At 37.5% G+C, this 24927-nt stretch overlaps 1 protein-coding gene across 5 annotated transcripts in view; it reads left to right on the forward strand.

The window, feature by feature from the left end:
* Positions 1 to 24927, forward strand: part of UACA (uveal autoantigen with coiled-coil domains and ankyrin repeats) — a 115181-nt gene that overhangs the window by 66931 nt on the left and 23323 nt on the right. For all 5 annotated transcript variants that reach the window (XM_063089658.1, XM_063089659.1, XM_063089662.1 and 2 more), the window contains exons 3-9: positions 2830 to 2918; positions 6002 to 6066; positions 6872 to 6929; positions 18185 to 18255; positions 18356 to 18462; positions 23072 to 23253; positions 24525 to 24562. In XM_063089658.1, the coding sequence (XP_062945728.1) occupies positions 2830 to 2918; positions 6002 to 6066; positions 6872 to 6929; positions 18185 to 18255; positions 18356 to 18462; positions 23072 to 23253; positions 24525 to 24562 (610 nt within the window). The remainder of the gene's footprint in view (positions 1 to 2829; positions 2919 to 6001; positions 6067 to 6871; positions 6930 to 18184; positions 18256 to 18355; positions 18463 to 23071; positions 23254 to 24524; positions 24563 to 24927) is intronic.

The raw sequence follows: 24927 nt of genomic DNA on the forward strand, positions 1-24927 counted from the left end.
CCCAAATATTAAGACATTTAAACATGAAAGGATTCTTCTTGGGATGAAGCTCTAAAGTGAAACCTTATTTCTTTAATTCTGCCCATCCGTACTTTGAAAGTTTTGAATGAATGGTTACTTGAGTTTTGGTTTGGATTTTTTGATCTAAGGATCAGTTTTGAGTGGATTATTTGTGTTAATAGAGTTATAAATTTTTTTTTGTAACTTGTACTATGAACTTTAATTTGTTAAACATTTGAGTGGTATCAGTCTATGAGGTTTTCACTGTATGAGGCAGATTTTCCCTTCTTTTACTCACACACACAATCTGCTTAATTAAAGCATTTTGTGTTTAGGCAAGTATAGGACATGTTAAAAATTTTCTATATTACTGTATCTGTAATTACAAAAACAATTTTATTTTGAATGATTTTTTTTTGTTTTTAATTTTGAAATTTAATAGAAAAGTGACATGTACTTCTTGACCCCCAATGTGGTTTCAAAAATGAGTTATTTTAAGCCTAGCCATAGTCACTGCAAGGATCTGTTTTCTTCTTGTTCACCTCTCTCCTGTGGTACAACCCTTTGAAGTCCCAACCCGAAATGGGGCAGGTTTACCAGAGATGCCACTCGGAGAGCTATGGATTCCAATTCCAGTGTCACCATCCACTCAGGGCTGTCAAAATGTGATTCAGCCTCCCAACTGTTTTCTCTGAAATCAGCAAATGCTCCTAGGGAAAAAGTGGCCTTTAATACTAAGCTCACCTCTCTGGGCCTCTGTCCTTCCTTGCATCCTGGCTTAGTAATTTTTTCCTACCTTGTAGCTCAGTGATGCCTTCAAGCAGTTGTCATATTTTGTGCAGATTTTCGAGTTATCTACAGAGGTAGTGTTTGTCCAAATTACCTATATCTCCCTTTATGGAAGCAGAAGTCCATGTCTTGTTTTAAAAAAAGAAAACTTAGAGTTGATTTTTTTATTGCAAAAGAGTATTTCTATAAAGCAGTTTTTCAAATTTCCTTTACAACTCTTTGCATACATTGTAATGATTAATGTATCTTCTTTCTGGAGCATCTACTATTTATAGCTAGCCAGCGTTAATAATGCATTGTAGATTTGTTGTGATTTCTGCTCTTCAGTACATCATAAGTATAATGCTGATCTATTTTGAAGAAAGAGATCTTTGAAATTTTGTGGGCTAAGAAATGAAAATAAGCAAACAAACAAAAAATGATATCCTCAAGATCTTTGGGAGACTGAATACTTTTGCTGGAAGGAAATTGGCATTCCCCAAAAGGTTCTAATGGTGCATTGCATAGTATAATTCCATACTGCATTGTTGCAGAGAGATTAAATGATACCTTAAGCCTTATGGCTATTTAATCTGATGTTGAGAACACTGTATTTGTTTTACCAGAAGCATCTTTCTCTCTAATTCAAACTGTATGCAAACTTGCTTTACTTAGTAGAGCTTGGTCTCTAGTTTGCATTTATGTCCATCATAATACTAATAGAGTCATGTGACTGAATGTTGTAATATTTGGAAGTGAATTTGCAAGCTATCTTCAGATTTTGTCTCCAAGCATTTTGTTATTCAAATATCTGAGGGTCCACCATCTATGTGGCACTGTTATTGGTTTGGGGGATATAATAGGAAGCAAAACAGACAAAAATCCCTGCTTTCATTGAGTTTGCTGTTGAGTGGAAAGAGATTGATAGACTATAAAGAAAATAAGTAATGCATTTATATATTATATTATAAAATGTTAAGTTCTATATAGAATAATAAAGGCAGAGTAGGGGGAACTAGGATTACTAAAGTTTCAGGGAATAGAGAAACATGAATTTTTAAACAGTATGGGTAGGGAAGACCCCTGCTGGGAATGTGATACACATTGTCTGTGTCCAGGCAGCCTGCTGAGCATTTTCACAACTTTTGTCTCCTGGTATCTTCACAATGATTATTGTACTTGTTTAGGGTCTCAGTTCTATTTCAACCTGAGTTCAAAGTCCTTTTGCCAAGAACTCCACTATGTTTACCAGTTTGGATTTGGTGGAGTACTGGTCAATGTTAGCTCTTACTGCATACAAAATATTTTTGTAAATGTTGATTTATAAAATATTAGATGATCAAAGAGATAAGAGAATATTGTTAACTAAGCATCTTGAATACTTGAGGCTTAAAGTTAGTTTTTTAAGTAGGCTCGACTTGCCTTATCAAGAAACTTGTTCAATTATGCCTATTCAACCAATCATACAGTCTATGAGCGAAAGGAAGAATTAGGTGGTAATCATTGGTACTGTTTGGGAAGAAGAAGGCACCAGTTCTTTTGTGTCTTTTAAGGGTAGTTTTGCTTGTTTTGAAGGCCTTTTTTTTAAATGTGAGGTTTAGTTTGATAATTCTAAAAAGAAGGATAGACGTTTTGAACTTTGGCCTCAGCAGTGCTGTAACTTCATTTGTTCTTGCAGTTTCAGTGTATTTTAAACTAAACAAAATAATCTGATAGATATTTTTCAGTGCACTTATTAAGCTCCAAACACCAGTGCTTTTGCTATTTAAATAATAAAGTATAGAGTTAATGATATTATAGTATAAATTTTTTCTTATTTAAGACTATTGAACATTAGAATGTTGGTTCTAAGAAGGTATTCCTAGAAAGTATTGGCCCGTTATGTAAATGGCATAGGTTTCTTTTTTTCTTGTATTAAATATACAGGTGTTCTAATGTAGTCTTAAAATGTGTGTATGTGTGTATGTGTGTGTGTGTGTTGAATAAAGGGTGACATTAGTGTAGCATTTAAGTTGACCTTTGGTAGTTTCCATGGCATAACAATTATTTTCTTTTGTATAGCTTCCATGTTGTTGCCTCAAAGGGAAATCTCGAGTGTTTGAATGCCATCCTTATACATGGAGTTGATATTACAACCAGTGACACTGCAGGTATGTTTGCTTCCATAGTCAATTACAAAACTAAACAGGATACAAACCGTGTCCGATACTAATACTCTTAATCAGATCTAATGTGATTTAAAAATAGAAGTCCTTAAACTTTCTGTTTTTAAATATTTGAGAAAAAGTTTACTTCTGAGTTGTCATTGTGGGGAGAGGTCAAGTACAGTATAGGGAATTTAGGAGAAAGGATTAGTTGACTGACAAGCAGTTGGAGATCTGAAGTCTAGTAGTGTTACAGGATCCTAAAATCTCAGATTTTGAAGAAACATTAGGGGCGATTTAGTTTATATTCATGTACTATGGAGTATATGAATCCTGTACAGAGTGAGGTCTTTTGGCAGTTGGTTGGACATTTCTTGTGATGGAGAACTAACTGCTTCATAATAACAACAACTTCAACAATAATGATAACAAGAATAGCTGACATTTACATAACGTTTATATAGCTACACTGCTCAGTGCGTTATATATGTTATCTCATTCCTATCCTCATATCAACCCCTTAAGGTTGTGAGGTACTGAGCTGTTAAGTAACTTGCTCAAGGCCCTTACGTAGATATGTTGCAGTCACAGTCTGTGTTCTTAACAGTTATGCTTCACCGGGAACCCATTCTGTGTTTGGTTAGCTATATTTATAAAAACAAAATTTTATAGACAGTTGGAATCTCTTTTTTACTTGGTCTTCTGCTTACACTTAGTCATACCTATGTTTGTCCTTTAAAATCTTACAGCATAAGTTTGCACATCAAAGGTAGATCTTTAAGTATCCAAATATAGCTATTGCTTTTCCTCAATGAGAGTTAATTTTCTATTAATCAGGATAACCATTCTCAGTTTCCTGAAAAAATTTTTTCACAACAGAAGTTTTAACAGAGAATTAACAGAGAATCTTTTAACAGAGAATTTTTTTTAACAACTTTAATATGTCATCTTATGACTCCATATATGGGCAAATAAATACATTACTGTTAACCAACATTGTGTTGTAGAAATGGAAGGGAGGGAGAGGGAGACAGAGAGATCACAATTGAGTTGGTGAGGAAAATCTTTACCTAAAAATACATCAAATTCTAAGTTGAACACCCAACTCAATTTACCTGCCACTTTTGAACAAGCAAAGAAATGTATTTGTTGCTTATACTCATACATACTTTCCATTAATGTAGATAAATTATTTTTGTAGCAATTTTGGACTAACCATACCTCTTCACGTCTCTTAAGACTTTGTTTATTGTGCTGATTCCAATTCAAACAAGTATCTTTCTTGTTTTTGTCTGTGTTCTTTCTGTTCTGGACATTTTTGCCTAGAGGCTAATCCAGTGACTTTTGCCCTCCCTGCTTCAGTGCATACCAAGCTCAAATGCCTTCCTAAGCTCAGCAGACATTATTTCATATACTGCATCTGAACATACATTTTGCCGCAATTTAGTTATATTTTGATTTGATTTGTTTTATTATGTTTATCCCTAGAGTTGTCCTATGTTGAGGACAAGGACCTTTTCTTAATTGCTGTAGTGTCTGTTATAATCCAGATATGGATATTTGATAAAAATTTGATCAAAAAAATTTATATTATCTTAACTCCTATTTAGTACAGAAGAATATTTAAAATGATCAGATTTCAATTTAGTGCTGTTTAGAGGTATTCGTGACTTAGGTCTTAGCAGGTATGCACCGTTGGTGTAATTCATATTTGTGTGCTTCAGATCTGATAGTTCCTTGATTTTTTTGCTGTCATATCTCAAGCGGCTGGATTTGGCATTTGCTTAGGCTTGACATGACATTTTTATGTAACTGAGTTTCTGTAGCATTTTGTTGAACCTTAGGGACTGTCACCACTGTTCCTAACTCATCTATCCCCACTCAATGCTATCTCTACTTCATGTGTAAATGTCAGTTATTTTAGTTACTCCTCATGAAGTAAAATGTTTCTAAGAAATTTGTCCGAATGGTAGCAAATTGAAATTTGAAATGATAACTTCTGACTCATTTGTAATTAGAGCATGTTTGGGTATGGCTGAATATGTTGTACCTGTACCTGTTTAAAGACCTGGACTCACTGTGGTTTGTTCTAGAACCTGATTAGTCAGTTACACAGAAGTGATCAGACCCAGGAAAACTTATCCATTTATCTAAACTCATACAAAACTAAACGAAAGTTGAAAAGCTAATTTATTTGTTCATCCATGATAAATAGAACATATATTACTACTTTTCTAGTAGAAAAGTCTACTTATGAAGTCAAATTAGGTTTTAAGTTTATGGGGTTAGAGGGAAATTAAGAGCATTAAAGACTGGAAGTTGGAATAGCCTGGTGAAACCCTTATGTCTTTTACCATCCAATAGAGAAGTATGTGTGAAGGAAAAAAAATAAAATAAAATTAGGAAAAATAGTGTTTGGAGGTAAGATGTTTTCTGCAAGTTTATTTTTTCCAGTATTCAGAGTTAACTTTTCAGATTATCTGGTAACCTTTCTTCCCTACTCCCTTTGGCATTTCCTTTAAAATTGCACATTTTAATACAAGTTGTATTTGAATAAGTTGTGTGATTTTTCAGAGACACAGTCTCAGAATGAAATCTGAGTTTTATGTGAAACATAAAAATTAGTTGGAGAATACCCTTTCTGTGACTTATACTTCTTAGCTTTCTCCATTTTCAGTGTCCACACTGCCTATTTGGAAATGCTATTTGAAATCTAGGAATTTATTTCCCTCTGCCTCTCCTCATTCTCTTTTTCTCTTTCTCTCCCTCCCCTCTGCCTTATGCCAGTATTTAATTACTTACTCTGTCTCAGACCCTGCTCTAAGTGCTGGAGATACAGTGGTGAATAAGACAAAGTTCTTGCTCTTTATGGACTTGTATGATTAATTTTTCTTCCTACCTTCATTGTTTTATTGTGTACATTATCTCCTATTAAAATTTCAAACTAGGTGAAACAGCTTAGAAACTTAAAGCCTGCTTACAAATTAAGTATCCTGTCAGTTAATTTTGGAAAAAAATAATATTTCTATGAAAATTCATGAATGAAGAACATAATCCTTCACATGTATTTTAAATTATTTCTTTTACAGGGAGAAATGCTCTTCACCTGGCTGCTAAGTATGGACATGCATTATGCCTACAAAAACTTTTACAGGTAGTAGAAGTGGTTAATAGTTTAGCTTTATTATTTTTGACTACAATAATAAATGTGTTTTTAATGTGTTTTTGGAATTTGAGATCAAAGAAAATGGTAGGCTAACTTTGACTATTAGCTTATATATATTTTTCCATCACTTGTTAAGGAATGTGAACAATAAAGAGGAAAAACTCTGAGGGAAGTGAATTGCATAACTCAGTGTATTAAAAATAAATAACAAAGACTTGACCTTCCTGTTGACATTAGCTGGAGACTGGAATTTTCTGTTGTCCTGAATATGACATAAGATAAAGTAATTCAACATGGGATCTATATATTTCTGTATAAACACAGATAACTCAAATTACATAATATTAATATCATTTGATAAACTTTTTTATCAGGCAGTCACAAAATTCTGTGAACAAGTTGCCTGAATTAAGGTTTCAGTCAAACGGTCCAGTCATATATTTCCATAAATATTTTTGCCACTGTGCTTCACAGCAGAACTCATTTGTTTTTCTGATTCAGTGGTTCAAGTTTTAACTCTTGCTGGAAAAATCCCAAACAATAACATATTTTCTATATGGCAGCTATTGTAATGAACCATATGTTTCCTGTTTGGTGGAAAACTGTTAATTTACAATTATATAATGTTGTTATATTTGTTTTATGTCACAATATTTAGTGCATTGTCTAATAGTCTTTAGTTTCTTTGATAAGTAGGATATTTTAAGATTAAGTAACAGTTGTTCATTTGAGTCTGGATATTTAATTTTAAAATAAAATTCTCCTGGTTTACTAAGTTTCTATGTTTTAACAGTACAATTGTCCCACTGAACATGCAGACCTGCAGGGAAGAACTGCACTTCATGATGCAGGTAAAGTAAAAGTTTCTCTTGGCCACAAACAAATATTCATTAAAATGTCTAGTCATTTAAATTAATTTCTGGGGTTTTAACATGTATATGTTTGTATAATTCATGGAGAAACACAGAATACTAAAAAGTTTTTGTGTACTCAGATTTGAAGTTTATTAGATTGTGCAGCTTAAAAAGATTCATATGACCATTATTTACAGGCTAGTCAGTTTGTTAGATACTAAAGGTACAAAGATAAGTAAACCATAATCCTGCTCTCAGGGAGCTTCAAGTACTGTGTGTGTGTTTATGTTTGGAATTGGTAGGAGAAATGGGAAGGAGGTGAGTCTGCAGGTTTGGATCAAAAACAAAAAAAGGAAAAAAAGGAAGGAGGAAGACTTCTCTTTCTTAAAAACTATGTTTACCTAATCAACATGGCCGAACTTCATTTTTCTTATTTGCAAAATGACGTTAATAATACTACTGCAATAAGTAGTTATAATTAAATCATAAATAGTGCCTGGCGTATATTATTTCCTTAATTAATGGTGGTAGTGGTTTTGATTTAGAGATGTCATAGATTTATGCTAGTAATTTTACAGATTTTATTAATCATAATTGTGTGTCTAAATTTATCTGCATTATTCTTTAGGTATCATAAAGTACTTTGAAAAAAGTTAGATATTTAGGTATTTTTGGAATGTAAGATAGCCAGACCTCTTGTCTGACTCTTTTAAGTCTGAATTTCCTGCAGTTTGCTAGAGGGCTAAAGGGAAGAAAACAATCTACCTTCTCTTTTCATTTATATGGAATATCTGCAGTAGTTTAAAGTGGTCTGCATTAAATATGTATTATAGTTAAAGTTTCCTTCAAATTTTTGTATCTTTTCTTTTAGTTTTTTCTTTTTGCATTTTATGTGTATGATAATTTAATTCCTCACACAATGCATTTTTTCTCTTTTATTTTGTATAGAACAATATTATTTGCAAAGCATTTTTACATACACTACCATTTGAGCCTCACAATGACCTAGAGGTTACTATATACTTTATTATCCTTGTATTTAAAACTGGTACAACTTGAAATCTTAATATTTGTTCAGTAGATGTATTAGGATGGAGACTAAGCTGCTATAACAAAAGAACTCCAATATCAGCTGCTTATTAAAATAATTGATGAGTGGAGTAGTTTGACAGGTGACTCATGGTCATTTGTAAGCTACATCCTTCCCATCTTGTTGCTCCACTTTCTTCTGGATATCTTCCTCAACTACATGGTTGAAGCAGAGTTCAGTCATATTTGTGTTCTAGCTAGCAGGAAGGGGAAAGAGAGCATAGAGGATCATATGCCCTAAGTCTAAGGCCCAGACTTGGAAATGGGAGATAACCCTTCATTCATATTCCACTGATAAGAGCAAAGTCAATTGGCTATATTTATCTGCACAGGAAGCTCATAAATGTACTCTCTAGGTGACTAGTCATGTCCCAGCTACTGCACAGTAGAAGAAGTGAAGAACAGGTTTTTGTTAAAAATTGTACTTTCTTCTGCAGTTCAGACCTTTGGCCTTCCACGTATTCCTGTAGCGCCTGCTTTCCATACATAGAACCCTTCACTCCTCTCCAAGGAAGAGGACCTATAAACCAATCCAGTTACTTCATCTAGCTCTAAGTCTAGAATTTCTGGGTGATACGTAGTTTTCTCTTTTTGTCTCTGAGGTGGCTCTTCATGGTCCAGCAATCTGTAACTCATAGAGAAGACATCTGCTCCTTAAAATATATAGTGATGGAGCCAGAACAAGATAAGTGAAATAAAGACTCCCATTCAGAAAGGGGAGAACAGCAAACACACAGTGATCACAAGTTAATAACATATATCAAATCTTGCTGAGTAAAACTTTCAAAGACTTCTTACTGAGGTCTTGAAGTAAATTTCTTGGGTAGCTCCTCTGGATGCTATCTCACCCCGTCCCGGCCCCCTTCCAGTTCTGATTTCTGGAAGAAATCCCTTATGCATTATGCTTTATGGCTCCTGGCTTTGCCTTCTGGGAGGGTCTTAACTTGTCTGTTATCCTCTAAGGCCACAGATACATTGGATATTGGTGAATTTGCCCTCTGTGAAGGCAGTTGAAAGGCTAGAACAATCATGAGTTTTAGCCGACTGAACTTTTGGGGTTTTGAATAGTACAACCTTAGTAGGTTTCTGGTCTGTTTGTTGCCAGCCACTTCCATATGCCAAAAAGCATCTACAGAGTTGTTTTCTGGACCTATGGTTCTTAACTTTCCTTTAGTTCTTATCTTTATTTCTTTTTTTTTGACCGGTAAGGGGATTGCAACCCTCAGCATGGTGTGGTCTGCACCACGCTCAGCTAGTGAGAGCACCGGCCATCCCTATATAGGATCTGAACCCACGGCCTTGGCGCTACCAGTGCTGCATTCTCCCGAGTGAGCAACGGGGCCGGCCCCTTATCTTTATTTCTTGACTCAGGATTTCTACTTCATTTTAATGGCTACTACTTCAAAGCCATCTGAAATAATAGTCTTGGATGAGATTATAACATCCTCAATTTTTTTTTTTTTTTTTTTTAAATCATAAAATTTTTATTTTTTTTAAATTTTATTTTGTCGATATACATTGTAGCTGATTATTGCTCCCCATCACCAAAACCTCCCTCCCTTCTCCCTCCCCCCCTCCCCCCCAACAATGTCCTTTCTGTTTGCTTGTTGTATCAACTTCAAATAATTGTGGTTGTTATATCTTCTTCCCCCCCCCCCCCCCCCCGGTTTGTGTGTGTGTGTGTGTGTATGTGTGTGTGTGAGTTTATATATTAATTTTTAGCTCCCTCCAATAAGTGAGAACATGTGGTATTTCTCTTTCTGTGCCTGACTTGTTTCACTTAATATAATTCTCTCAAGGTCCATCCATGTTGTTGCAAATGGCAGTATTTCATTCGTTTTTATAGCTGAGTAGTATTCCATTGTGTAGATGTACCACATTTTCCGTATCCACTCATCTGATGATGGGCATTTGGGCTGGTTCCAACTCTTGGCTATTGTAAAGAGTGCTGCGATGAACATTGGGGAACAGGTATACCTTCGACTTGATGATTTCCATTCCTCTGGGTATATTCCCAACAGTGGGATGGCTGGGTCGTATGGTAGATCTATTTGCAATTGTTTAAGGAACCTCCATACCATTTTCCATAGAGGCTGCACCATTTTGCAGTCCCACCAACAATGTATGAGAGTTCCTTTTTCTCCGCAGCCTCGCCAGCATTTATCGTTCATAGTCTTTTGGATTTTAGCCATCCTAACTGGGGTTAGATGGTATCTCAATGTGGTTTTGATTTGCATTTCCCGGATGCTGAGTGATGTTGAGCATTTTTTCATATGTCTGTTGGCCATTTGTATATCTTCCTTAGAGAAATGCCTACTTAGCTCTTTTGCCCATTTTTTAATTGGGTTGCTTGTTTTCTTCTTGTAAAGTTGTTTGAGTTCCTTATATATTCTGGATATTAATCCTTTGTCAGATGTATATTTTGCAAATATTTTCTCCCACTCTGTTGGTTGTCTTTTAACTCTGTTAATTGTTTCTTTTGCTGTGCAGAAGCTTTTTAGTTTGATATAATCCCATTTGTTTATTTTTCCTTTGGCTGCCTGTGCTTTTGGGGTCGTATTCATGAAGTCTGTGCCCAGTCCTATTTCCTGAAGTGTTTCTCCTATGTTTTCTTTAAGAAGTTTTATTGTCTCAGGGTGCATATTTAAATCCTTAATCCATTTTGAGTTGATTTTAGCATACGGTGAGAGGTATGGATCTAGTTTCATTCTCCTGCATATGGATATCCAGTTATCCCAGCACCACTTGCTGAAGAGGCAGTCCCTTCCCCAGTGAATAGGCTTGGTGCCTTTGTCAAAGATCAGATGGCAGTAAGTGTGTGGGTTGATTTCTGGATTGTCTATTCTATTCCATTGGTCAGTGTGTCTGTTTTTATGCCAGTACCATACTGTTTTGGTTATTATAGCTTTGTAGTATAGCTTAAAGTCAGGTAGTGTTATGCCTCCAGCTTTATTTTTTTTGCTGAGCATGCTTTGGCTATTCGTGGTCTTTTATTGTTCCATATAAATGTCTGAATAGTTTTTTCCATTTCTGAGAAAAATGTCTTTGGAATTTTGATGGGGATTGCATTGAATTTGTATATCACTTTGGGTAGTATGGACATTTTCACTATGTTGATTCTTCCAATCCAAGAGCATGGAATATCTTTCCATCTTCTTGTATCCTCTCTAATTTCTCTCAGCAGTGGTTTGTAGTTCTCATTATAGACATTTTTCACCTCCTTGGTTAACTCAATTCCTAAGTATTTTATTTTTTTGGTGGCTATTGTAAATGGGCAGGCTTTCTTGATTTCTCCTTCTGCATGTTCACTATTGGAGAAAAGAAATGCTACTGATTTTTGTGTGTTGATTTTGTATCCTGCTACTGTGCTGAAATCATTTATCAATTCCAACAGTTTTTTTGTAGAGGTTTTAGGCTGTTCGATATATAGGATCATGTCATCTGCAAACAGGGACAGTTTGACTTCATCTTTTCCAATCTGGATGCCCTTTATTTCCTTCTCTTCTCTGATTGCTCTGACTAGTACTTCCAACACTATGTTGAATAGGAGTGGTGAGAGTGGGCATCCTTGTCTGGTTCCTGTTCTTAAAGGAAAAGCTTTCAGCTTTTCCCCATTCAGGATGATATTGGCAGTGGGTTTGTCATATATGGCTTTAATTATGTTGAGATACTTTCCCTCTATACCTAACTTATAGAGGGTCTTTGTCATGAATGAGTGCTGAACTTTATCAAATGCTTTTTCAGCATCTATAGAGATGATCATATGGTCCTTGTGTTTGAGTTTATTAATATGGTGTATCACATTTATTGATTTGCGTATGTTGAACCAACCTTGCATCCCTGGGATGAATCCCACTTGATTGTGATGAATAATTTTTCGTATGTGTTGCTGTATTCTGTTTGCTAGTATTTTAGTGAGGATTTTTGCATCTATATTCATCAAGGATATCGGCCTGTAGTTTTCTTTTTTGGTTATATCTTTACCTGGTTTTGGTATCAGGATGATGTTTGCTTCATAGAATGAGTTTGGGAGATTTGCGTCCGTTTCAATCTTTTGGAATAGTTTGTAAAGAATCGGTGTCAATTCCTCTTTGAATGTTTGGTAAAATTCTGCTGTGAATCCATCTGGTCCTGGGCTTTTCTTTGTTGGGAGCCTTCTGATAACAGCTTCAATCTCCTTTATTGTTATTGGTCTGTTCAAATTTTCTACGTCTTCATGGTTCAGTTTTGGGAGCTTGTGTGTGTCCAGAAATTTATCCATTTCCTCCAGATTTTCAAATTTGTTGGCGTATAGTTGTTTAAAGTAGTCTCGAATGATTCCTTGTATTTCAGATGAATCAGTTGTAATATCGCCTTTTTCATTTCTAATTTTTGTTATTTGAGTCTTCTCTCTTCTTTTTTTTGTTAGCCATGCTAATGGTTTGTCAATTTTATTTATCTTTTCAAAAAACCAACTTTTTGATTCGTTGATCTTTTGAATTGTTTTTTGGTTTTCAATTTCATTCAGTTCTGCTCTGATCTTAATGATTTCTTTCCGTCTGCTAACTTTAGGATTGGATTGTTCTTGTTTTTCTAGTTCTTTAAGGTGAAGTGTTAGGTTGTTCACTTGCCATCTTTCCATTCTTCTGAAGTGAGCATTTAATGCAATAAATTTTCCCCTCAATACTGCTTTTGCAGTATCCCACAGGTTTTGGTATGATGTATCATTGTTTTCATTAGTTTCAATAAACTTTTTGATTTCCTGCTTGATTTCTTCTTGGACCCATATGTCATTAAGTAGAATGCTGTTTAATTTCCATGTGTTTGTATAGTTTCCAGAGTTTCGTTTGTTATTAATTTCTAGTTTTAATCCATTGTGGTCTGAGAAGATCCATGGGATAATTCCAATTTTTTTGAATTTATTGAGACTTGATTTGTGACCTAATATGTGATCTATCCTGGAGAATGATCCATGTGCTGATGAGAAGAATGAATATTCTGAGGTTGTTGGGTGGAATGTTCTGTAGATATCTGCCAATTCCAATTGGTCTAGAGTCTTGTTTAGATCTTGTGTTTCTCTACTGATTCTTTGCCTAGATGATCTGTCTAATATTGACAGTGGAGTGTTCAGGTCCCCTGCTATTATGGTATTAGTGTCTATTTCCTTCTTTAGGTCTAATAGAGTTTGTTTTATAAATCTGGCTGCTCCAACATTGGGTGCGTACATATTTATGATTGTTATGTCTTCTTGATGGATCAGTCCTTTTATCATTAAGTAGTGTCCCTCATTGTCTCTTTTTATGGTTTTTAGTTTAAAGTCTATTTTGTCAGATATAAGAATAGCCACTCCAGCTTGTTTTTCTTTTCTGTTTGCATGGTAAATCTTTTTCCATCCTTTCACTCTTAGTCTGTGTGAATCTTTATGGGTGAGGTGGGTCTCTTGTAGGCAGCATATAGTTGGGTCCTGCTTTTTGATCCAGTCAGCCAGTCTGTGTCTTTTAATTGGGGAATTTAAGCCTTTAACATTAAGAGTTGTTATTGAAAGGTGTTGATTTATTCCTAGCATTTTATTGGTTGTTTGGTTGTCTTAGGTGTCTTTTGTTCCTTGCTTTCTGATTTACTGTTTGGTTTCTTTGTTTGTTGGTTCCTTAGGTTGTAGATAGTGTTTTTGTTAGCTTGTTTTCTCTTCATGAATGCCATTTTTATTGTACTAGCGGGTTTAGATTTTTCTTAGGTTTTTATGGCAGTGGTAGTTATTTTTCAGGAACCAAACCCAGTACTCCCTTGAGGATTTCTTGTAAGGGTGGTCTTGTGGTAGTGAACTCCCGCAGTTTTTGTTTGTCTGAGAAATATACTATTTGCCCCTCATTTCGGAAGGATAGCCTTGCAGGGTAGAGTATTCTTGGCTGGCAATCATTGTCTTTTAGTATTTTGAAAATATCATCCCATTCCTTTCTAGCTTTTAAGGTTTGTGATGAAAAGTCTGATGTTAACCTGATTGGGGCTCCCTTATAGGTGATTTGACGCTTCTCTCTTGCAGCTTTTAAGATTCTCTCTTTGTCTCTGAGTTTTGCCAATTTGACTATGACATGTCTTGGAGAAGGCCTTTTTGGTTTGAATACGTTTGGAGATCGTTGAGCTTCCTGGATCTGAAGATCTGTGATTTTTCCTATACCTGGGAAGTTTTCAGCCACTATTTTGTTGAATATGTTTTCAATGGAATCTCCATTTTCCTCCCCTTCTGGAATACCCATGACTCGGATATTTGAGCGCTTGAGGTTGTCTGATATCTCTCTCAGATTTTCTTCCATGTCCTTGATTCTTTTTTCTTTCTTTTTGTCTGCTTGTGTTATTTCAAACAGCCCATCTTCAAGTTCAGAGGTTCTCTCTTCAACTTCAACAAGCCTGCTGGTTAAACTCTCCGTTGTGTTTTTTATTTCGCTGAATAACTTCTTCAGTTCAGCAAGTTCTGCTACATTTTTTTTCAGGACATTGATTTCCTTGTATATTTCCTCTTTCAGATCCTGTATACTTTTCCTCATTTCATCATGATGTCTAGCTGAGTTTTCTTGTATCTCATTCAGTTTCCTTAAAATTATCACTCGAAATTCCTTGTCAGTTATTTCAAGGGCTTCTTGTTCTATAGGATCTAGGGTATGAGATTTATTAACTTTTGGTGGTGTACTTTCTTGATTTTTTGTATTTCTGGTGTCTTTTTTTTGATGTTTATTCATTGTGGCAGGGGGTTTCACAGTCCACCGGTTTGAGACTAATGACTAACTAGGATGTTGCTGTGGTTGCCAATTTGGTATGGCTCCCGCCGTGACTGCTCAGTTGGCCTCTAGTGTCTTGTGTGTGTGGTTGCCTCGGGTCTTGGGCTTCTCCGGGGATCCACCTTTCTCGTCAGCTTGTACTCTGCTGGGCTGGTGGATCACGTACCACAGGGTGTGTGATCTCTGTTGAGCTTTCACTTTCTGTTACAGGACTTCTCCCCGTTCCGTGTGCTCTGGCCCAGGCTGTTAGATCGTGCAGTGGCGACCCCACCGGGTGTGTGGTTTCTGTCGAGTCTCCGCCTCCCTGGCCGCACGTCTCCCCCCTCTGTGCACACTGTGCTGGGCTGGGGCGTGTCTTCTGCACCCCTCGTCTATCAGCTGGGCCTTCAAGACCCTGCTCAGCACCGCCTCGCCCAGGAAGTCTACCAGGTTTCTGCTAGGCACAGACGACCGGTCTCTCTGGGTGCCTTTGTAGCACTGTGTAGATCTTTCTCGGGTCTTGTTCACCTTTCTATCCCCCCGGTATAAACCGAGTCTAGTGCCTGCCTGCAGCCTGCTCTCCGGCAGGTTCAAACGGACCTGGGAACTCTCCTACCACACTATTCCCAACCAGAAATTCGTTAGGCTTTTTTCCAAACTGGTGGTCGCAGAGATGGTATCTGCCTCCCAGTAACAGGAAGTTTACCGGGGCAGGAGTCCAGGGTGTGGTGGAGTGACAGTCGGCCCGCCCGTACTTCCTAGCCCTCCCAACACTGGTCGGGACGCCCCACACCCCCGCCAGAGAACCGCGGAGGGAGTGGGAGAGGAGGCCGGCCCGCAGGATCCGGGAAGCCCTGCGCCAGGCCAAGCAGATGGGGTCAGTGATGGCCGAGCAGGGCGGAGCTGCCCGCACCTGGGAAAATGGAGGCAGCACCGGGGCAGTGAGTGGCCTGGTGGTGCAGGCGGGAGCCGCGTGGGCATCCACCCCCCGAACAGAGCTTTGCCAGGGATCACTCACAGTGCTGTGCCAGGTCGGGCGCTCGCTCTGTCTCTGGTTTGTTGCCTTCCGTGTTCTCGGCGCTGCCGCCTCGGGCTGTTCAGTCGCGGCGCCGCTCGGACGCTCCCAGGAATCTTCTTTAATGCCGGCCTGAAACCTCGAATCCTGAATAGGGCAGCGGGCCACCTTCAGTGCGGCCCCAGCCTCCGGGATCCTGGCTGCATCCACAGCAGCCCTGGCGCCGTGTTCCCTGTTTCAAGACTCGCTTTTGCAGCTAAGAATCAGTTCTTTTCCTGCTCCACACTTCAAAGCTGTTGCCTGTAAATGAGGCAGCCTCTCCTGCCGGGGGCAAAGTGGCGTTGAGCCCCCACGACCGGCCAGCAGCAGCAGTCCTCCCTTAAGAGATGGCCAGAGGAAGGTCCACAAGTTTCCCGGCTGCCTGAGGCCCAGTGGCCACCTTTTCCACCTCAGCTACTCCGCGCCAGCCGCCGCAGCCGCCGCCATCTTGAAACTCTAACATCCTCAATTTAATCTTTATTCTAGGACTTGATTTTTTTTTTTTCTTTTTCTTTTTTCCTTATTGGAAGGTCTTTGGGAAAAGTTGTGAGCAACAACAGTTTTATAACCTATTGTTTGGTATAGAGAAACAATAGGCTTTACCACCCGTGTGAGGCCCCAGATATCTGCATACTCTGTACACAAACTGGCTGATTCTTGCTTGAGGGTATCTCTTTCCTATGTACCTTGTTAGAAACTGTAAACAGCTGCTAATATGCACAAACATGTACTGGCTCTTTTCTGTTGCTTTGCCTAGAAAGGCTTCATAACCATATGGTTTATCTTCTAAATTATCACAGATGATAACTTTATCAAATGTTTTGACACAGCATAAGAATAATCACCAGATTTTTATCCTGAAGTATGTTTACTCACCACCCATTACCAAATTACTAAACCAGTACAGTATATTTTAGGTATTGTTACAGCATTACTCCACTGCTGACAGCAATTTTTTGTCTTAGGGCCACGACTAGACTGCTCTAACAAAGAGATCATAAAATAACGTTGGCTTTTAAAAAAGTACAGAATTTATTTCTTTCATGTCAGTCTTCATGTTCAGATTGGCTGATACCTCTGCTCCATAGGGTCATTCAGGGACTCAGTTTTCTTCCATTTAGCAGTCGTCTTTTAGGGTATTGTCCTCAACTTTAAGGCTGAAGCTGGTAGCAGGCACCTCTGTGTTGCTACTCACAGGAAGGGAAAAGATTATGGAGGAATGCATAACCAGATTTTTTAAGGCTGAGACTTGGAAGAGGCACACATTACTCCTGTCAGATTCCATTGGCAAGATATAAGTCATACGGCTCCAACTAGCTGCAAGGAAGTTGGGAAATGTGGTCTCTAGGTGGCCACTGTGTACCCAGTACTTTATTACCATGGAAGAAAGGGTGATCAGAGTTTGGTGAACAGCTAACATTCTACACCATCTAGTACCTTAATACTGATTTTATATGTTCAATATATTATAACTCTGGTATTCATTATGCTTTATATATTTTCATTCTTATTTATAACTGGGTGTGAGTGGTTGTTAAATTTATAGTTCTTGAATTAATATAATCAGGTTCAGTTTATCTTCTTATTAATTATATATTTCATATAAAAGATTTGCTGAATCAGAAACATGAGAAATGAAAATTTACTTGATTTTCTTATGTGTTTGGTTTAATTCTAATGAATTTCACCAAGAAAAAAAGAATGCTGACTTCATCAGTACTTTTTGTTGCTAATAATTTATATCAACTCATAAAGCTTTAAAAAAAATTCATGGGAATTATAAAACAATCCTGTTTTATGAATTTCACAATAACTTTTTTCTAATACAGATATTAACTCTAGTGTTGGTCAAAGAAGAAGCATAATGTCATCTTATAATTTTTAGCAAAATGACCCCACTTTACATCATTACGGGCAGACATTGCAATCTCTACTTTTAAAAGGAAATATGAATTGTTTGATTTGTGCTTTATTTACTGTGAGTGTCTGTTAAAAATGAATATAATTCTTTAAAAAAACTGAGCTAACACTTCAAGGATCAAGTCACTTACAGCTATGTTTAAAAATATACTGTAAATAGAACATTTAAGTTTGATTTTTATTATCTGTGTTTACCCTTACAATAGTAGTATATACTTGTTTTCTACAAGGATGACAATATTTCTTGGTCCTAAGAAATTATAAAAAATTTATAAGATGATCTTTTCTAATCCATTTTCAGATAGAAAATGATACTTAAAATGTTAAACTTAGAGTGAAGGATGTGAAGCTTACTAGTTTAGAAATTGAGAAATGTATGCTTCATATGGACCTAGAAGAACATCATGTGTCTTACCAACAGATGTTCACCATTTATCATTTTCCTTTGTTCCTAAAAGCAATGGCAGACTGTCCTTCTAGCATACAGCTGCTTTGCGACCATGGGGCCTCTGTGAATGCCAAAGATATAGTAAGTCAGTTTATGTTTATTCTCATTTCAACTTGTGATTCTAACTTTTTTTGGGAAGATTTTTTTGTCTTAATGCTGTTTTATTTTTCCTGTTGCTTAGGATGGGCGAACACCACTTGTTCTGGCTACTCAGATGTGTAGGCCAACAATATGTCAGCTGCTGATTGATAGAGGAGCGGATATTAATTCCAGAGACAAACAAAACAGGTAATTCTTTTATCATGGCTCTTCCAGATACCAGCTGGATGCAGTGATTATGAAACTCTGCTGCTGTGACTTGGCCTTTCTATCCCCCTTGCTTCTCTCCTTCCTTGGCTTGTTTTTCCTTGGAATTAGCATCCACATCTCATTTTTCTTCAGAGTCTGCTGAAGAAGGAAGGAGAGAGAAATAGAGGAAGATGACAGGGTAGATGTTGAATAAAAGCAGTGATTCGGGCCTATGTTTGAGTCAAAGAACTGAAGGAAAGAGGAATTATATTCCAGTTATTTTAAGTTTTTAAAAAAATCTTCAATGAATGGGCACAAATAAGATATAAAGGAGAAGAATACAAAAATTACATGAATAGTCTACTTCTTAATTAGTGAATCTTTTGCGAGTAAAGTGGTTCTTGGGTGTCCTGGAGCTTGACATGTTTCAGTATAGCCTTCTCCTAAACAGTCCATTTCTGTATACCAAGATTGCCTTAGTTTGTTTTTGCTTTTGTATTTGATTTTATTTTAGTTGGTGTGCTCTAATAATTTCTATCCATAATTTTCCCTTTCTTCTTCTCTAAGTCTAGTGTATCATGATGCTTACTATATTATAATCCTAATGTTTATGGTCACAAAGTATCTGAAATACATCCCCTCCATTAGTTGAAGTATTGTAATAACATATAACTAAAATTTCTGGGATTTTGTAGAATCGTTGGTTTCTTTTGATTTAATTTTATTTTTCTAAACACGTGTCCTTTTGTTTATAGTTATTTAAAAGTAGTTAAATATAATAAAATAGTCTTTAGATGTCAGATTTTACAGCTCTAATTATTTTTATTGTTTAGACATCTCAAAGGAGGACATTCTTTTCTTTTTTAGATGTGAATGTGTTATTTTTGTTTTTTAATTTTTTAAAGAAAATATAGTTTTATTAATATTATTTTCTTGCATTTTAGTATATTGTTCCTGAGCATTTGGGGAGTAGGGAGGGAGGGAGAGGGGGAAAGGGGAAGGAAATGTGATGGAAGCAGGAGGAAGGAGGAGGGGTGGGATTGAGGCCTGTGGCACTCCCCTCATTCCCACAGGGGAGACTGGGGGATTTCTAGCAGTGGCTTGGTCATTGCCAGGCTGGGTACAGATGTCAGGGGTGTGTGGCAAAAGCCCTTGCCCCCCCACCACTCCAGCTTGGGAATCCGGGGCCCTTCTTGCTGAGGCCTGGTGGTGGTTGCTAGGCTAGCTGCTTGTGTTGGGGGGGCATGGCCAAGGCCCTTGGCCCCCCACCACCCTGGCTCAGGAGAGCCTGGGGCACTTCCTGTGGCAGCTTGGTGGTCTTCACTGGGCTGGCTGCGGGTGTTGGGGGCGCATGGCAGAAGCCCTTGGCCTCCCACTGCCACAGCTCGGGAGAGCCCAGGGTGCTTCCTGTGGTGGCTCAGTGGTGCTGCTGGGCTTTCTGCATGTGTTGGGGGGGGCCTGGATGAGGCCCCCTCCTGCCCTGTCTCAGGAAAGCTCGGGGCACTTCCTGCAGTGGCTCAGTGGTTGCTGCTGGGCTTGTGTCTGGAGGGTGTGGCTGAGGCCTGAGGCCCCCCACCACCCTGGCTCGGGAGATCCTGGGGCACTTCCTACAGCTGCTCGGTGGTTGCTGCTGTGCTGGCTGCATGTGTCAGGGTGGTATGGTTGAAGCCCTTGTTTCCCCACTCTTGGGACTGGTTGTGGGTGTTGGGGGGCATGGCTGAGGCCCACAGACCTCCCCCTTCTCTGGCTTGGTAGCCCAGGGGACTTCCAGTTATTCTAGGTGTTATAGGTGTTCTTTGGTGAAATGAGACCTTTACTAGTTAATACCAAACTTCGTCTCTGGTTGCGGGTACTTTGTTTTTTCTTTCAGTTCTGTGTTGGATTATTTGCTGTTCCACTACTTAAACTCTGCATTGGAACTAATTTGTTGTCCTTTGCTTACTTTTAAGATGGGGAACTTCCTGTGGGGACCAGTAATTGAGCTGTGTGGTTTTGCTAAATTGCTGCTTTGCTGCTGATTCCCTAGGGAGGGCTTCTTGTGCAGCTCAGATTTTAATGGGTGGTTTTATAGGTACTTCCCTCTCATGTGATCTGGTGCACCGGGGTTGGATAGAAACTCTGGTCTGGGCCTGAGTCTTTTCATCAAACTGCACCCCATGCAATTCTATATTCCTGACCCGTCTCCTCTGAGTGTTCCTATGCTGATTGGGGTGCAGATCAGCTGTCCTTGCTGTGCCTCACTGTTCATCAGTGGGCCTGTCTCCCCCACCGCCTGTGCTGCAAACACTTCCCATTGGACAGGCCATGCTTTGGTCCCTTGCAGTGACTCGCTGGCCTCTGAGTGGCTCCTTTTTTTCAGTTGTTGTGGCTCCTCACTCCTATGTGGATCCATGGAAACCCTATTAGTGGTCTCACTGGCCTAGGGGCCATCAAGGCCCTCTTCTCCCCTGCCGCCTCCAAGCAACTTCATCTGAAGGGCACAGCTGCGGCTTTTGCCGGCTCCTGCTCCATGCTCTCAGCAGCTCCAGCCTGGAAGCGGCCAGGGCTCAAAATGTTTGGAGTGTTTTTTTCTTTCTTTCATCGTGGCTTCTCCTGCCTTCACGCACTCCATAGGTCTCTCCTTCTCTTCCCTTCAGCTCTGGCAGACCCAGCTTGGCTGTTGTTACTTTTTTATAGTTGTAAATTGGTTGATTTGTGGGAGAGAGTGATGCAGGGGACCGTCTATTCCCCCATCTTAACTGGAAGTTGGAGGACATTCTTAAGCAATTAAATCATTAAAGTGATTATTAAGAAAATGGCATTTTTATATTTATTTTTGCAGATACCATAATCTGATTCCAAGCATGACTAAAAAATTTTGCTTTTAAAATTAAGTTTTAGGATCAGAGAGGGATGATTTGGTTGATTTGCATATAATGCCTTATGATTTTTAGAGATCTTAATATTTTTCAAAGCACTTTTTTCTATGTTTTTTCATTGGAAGTTCATAAAAATCCACTGAGGTAGGGCAATATATGTTGTATAGACTAGATAGCAGATGGTTTTAAAAATAAATTATAACCTTAGTCTGATACTCTGTAGGTAAGTTTTTTTTCCCCAGTGTTATCTGTAGCATTTTTTTCACTTAATAACACTTTGTTAATGCCTGTTATGTATAGAATTTATACCAGCAACTATGGGGAGGGGTAGGCAGGGATATAAGAAACAGCATACACAGCAGAGCATGAATCATTTTCCTTTTGAAATCCAATATTCACTATAGAAGATAGAGTTAAATATGAGATGTCACTTTATTTTATGAGGTGTTGGTTCCCTTAGCAGTAAAAATACAGGATTGGACAAAATAATTTCTAGGGTCCTTCTAAATTTCCGTAATTTGTTTTGTTTCATGATTAGTATTCTCTTATATACTGTGAAATGTTTAAGTGCTGATGGTTCTGTCATGGCAGGTGAAAGCAGTGGTTCATGTTAGCACAGAGTTAGTTGAGGGAAATTTATTTGAGACAAATTTTATTTGATTTTTAAATTTATTTTAACTTCTCAATATACATTGTAATTGATTTTCGTGACCCTTTACCTGTTCCTTTTCCCCCCTCCCCCCCAGCATCATATCTGTTCAGTTGTCTTAACAAGTTCAAGGAATTGTGACTGTTATGTCCTCTTCCCCCTCCCCCTTTGTTTGTGTAGTTATTTATTTATTTATAGCTCCCACAAATAAGTGAGAACATGTGGTATTTCTCTTTCTGTGCCTTACTTGTTTCACTTAATATAATCTTCTCTAAGTCCGTCCATGTTGTTGCGAATGGTAGTATTTCATTCTTTTTTATAGCAGAGTAGAATTCCATTGTGTAAATATACCACAGTTTCCTTATCCACTCATCTGATGATAGACATTTGGGCCGCTTCCAACTCTTGGCTATTGTAAATAGTGCTGCAGTAAACATCAGAGTACAGGTATCCCTTTGGCATGATGATTTCCATTCCTCTGGGTATATTCCCAGCAGTGGAATAGCTGGGTCATATGGTAGATCTATCTGTAATTGTTTGAGGAACCTCCATACCATTTTTCATAAAGGCTGCCTTTGAGGAGACAAATTTTAAATGAAGTCCAAAGACATGGAGGTCTCCAGGTAGAAGGATCAAAGCTCTTCTAAGCAGGGACATAAGGAACAGATTGATTCTTCTCTGGGAAGAGAAGGGATTTGTAGGGGAAGTTTGCATAATATGGTTCAGTTCATGAAGGGACTTGAACAGATGTGTTTTGAGAAGGTGGGGTGACAGTATCAGCTGTGGAAGATTTTTGTGGTGATTTTTTTTCTTGTAGGACATTGAAGAACTGGAATAAATAAGGTTAGTTTGGTAGTAGAACTAATTAAATTATAGAAGGTGATATAAGATTTTAGCTCTGCAAACTAAGACAAAGCAGATGTTTTTATAAATGCAATGTAGTTAAAATATAAGATAATATAAAGTAAAATTTGCATCTGTTACAAATATGACTTCTTAAAGTAGAATCTGTTCTTTAAGAAGGGGGCTGTTGGCAGAACATTTCTGAAATATTTTCTTGGATTCTTTTCAAATTCTTTTATTCTTCCGTTTTCCCTCTTAGAACTGCTCTCATGCTAGGTTGTGAGTATGGCTGCAGAGATGCGGTAGAAGTCTTAATCAAAAATGGTGCCGATGTAAGCTTGCTGGATGCCCTTGGCCACGATAGTTCTTACTATGCAAGAATTGGTGACAATCTGGACATTCTAACCTTATTGAAGACTGCATTGGAAAATACTAACAAAGGTACTAGCAGTTTTCTGTAACTAGAAAAGTCCAGGTTAGGGCAGGCCGGTTAGCTCAAATGGTTATAGTGCAGCGTTATAACAAACACCAAAGCCAAGGGTTCAGATTCCCGTACTGGCCAGCTGCCAAAAATAAAGAGCTGCTTTTAAAAGACTTAGAGAGTAGAACTACAGTTCATAAGAAGAAAAATATTCTTCACTGATAAATAGTATTGGTTCATTTCCTTCCATACCGTGGATTTGCTTACTTATATTATAGTCACTTGTTTTGAGTCAGTGTATGTTGCACATTATCTAGTTTATCAAGTGATCACTAATACACTGTGGAACAATTTAAGAACTGAGGAGGAAGAGTCAATTCAAGTGTTTAACTAAATTTTTTTTTTGATGAAGAGGGGTGAAGCTCCTTAACTTTTATACTTAACAAAGTTTTAAAGAAAGAATCATTATTTAAATGTGTTTGTAAAATATTCAGCTGATATTTATCAAATGCCTGTGATAAGTATTTTTCTGTGTTTATTAAAGGAAAATTGGAAAATACAGAAAAGCACAATGAGTAAAGTTAGTTACTCATCCTACTATGGAGGAGCCTCTATCAATGTTTTGAAGAATATACTTTCAGTGTTTTTCCTATGCATAAAATTGAGGTCACCAGTAATACTGAGTTGTAGCTTACTTTATGTAATATATTTTGAAGGCTTTACCCTCATAAATATTTTTTCTACAGTATGATTTTTATTGATGTGTAAGCTTCCATTTATTTAAACTTCATTTAATGAAGGAATTTTTTATAGGTGGAGGTGGTGTTTATTTACAGTTTTTTTTACTAATATAAATAACAATGTAGTGACTGTCCTTATGTGTAAATATTTTAGCATATTTTTATTAGCCCTTTAGGATCAATTCCTAGAAATTGAATCACTGATTCAGGACTTGCACATTTCTTTCAGCTTTTGGCATACATTGACAAGTTGCCTTCTAATTTAGGAATGTTTTAAATTTCCCATTTTTTTTTTTTTTTACCTGCCTCCCCTCCCTAGCATTGAATATTATCTACCTGAATATTTTCATATTAAAAAAAAAACTTTGCTAATTTGGTAGGCAAAAATGGTATTTAATAAGTTTTAGAAATAAACTAACAATTAGTAAGTTTTAGAGGAAACTCTAAAATGTATTTATTTAATATTGACTTAATTATATAGCTAAGAAATTCATATCTACCCAAGTTAACCTGCTGTTTCATTGTTTTTCTTTATCTCTTTAAATTTTTAGGGAGAGAACTTTGGAAGAAAGGACCATCTTTGCAACAGGTAGATATTAATTTTAATTTTTAAAAATTATATGTATTGTGCAATTTAAGTAAAGTGCTTAGTAAAACTAGTTAATGATTATGCATAACTTTTTTGAGTTCAAATGCATGCTGTCTCTCTCCTCAGTTAATTATGCCCATTTAGAACCTAGGTATTAAGACTATAAGGTCCTTTCAAGATACTATCACTCAGATTGAGACAATGGATCTTAATTATAACAGATGTCTCCAATGGGAAATAAAAAGCCTTCTGACTGGGGCCCTGAACATCCAACCATTTCAAGTATGAGATATTACACTTTGTTGAGATTCTTAAATGATGAATTTTAGCCTGGCAGATCATGTACAGTTTCCCCCTCTTCTCCT

This window comes from Cynocephalus volans, chromosome 3 (genome assembly GCF_027409185.1).
Source record: "Cynocephalus volans isolate mCynVol1 chromosome 3, mCynVol1.pri, whole genome shotgun sequence".
Taxonomy (NCBI): domain Eukaryota; kingdom Metazoa; phylum Chordata; class Mammalia; order Dermoptera; family Cynocephalidae; genus Cynocephalus; species Cynocephalus volans.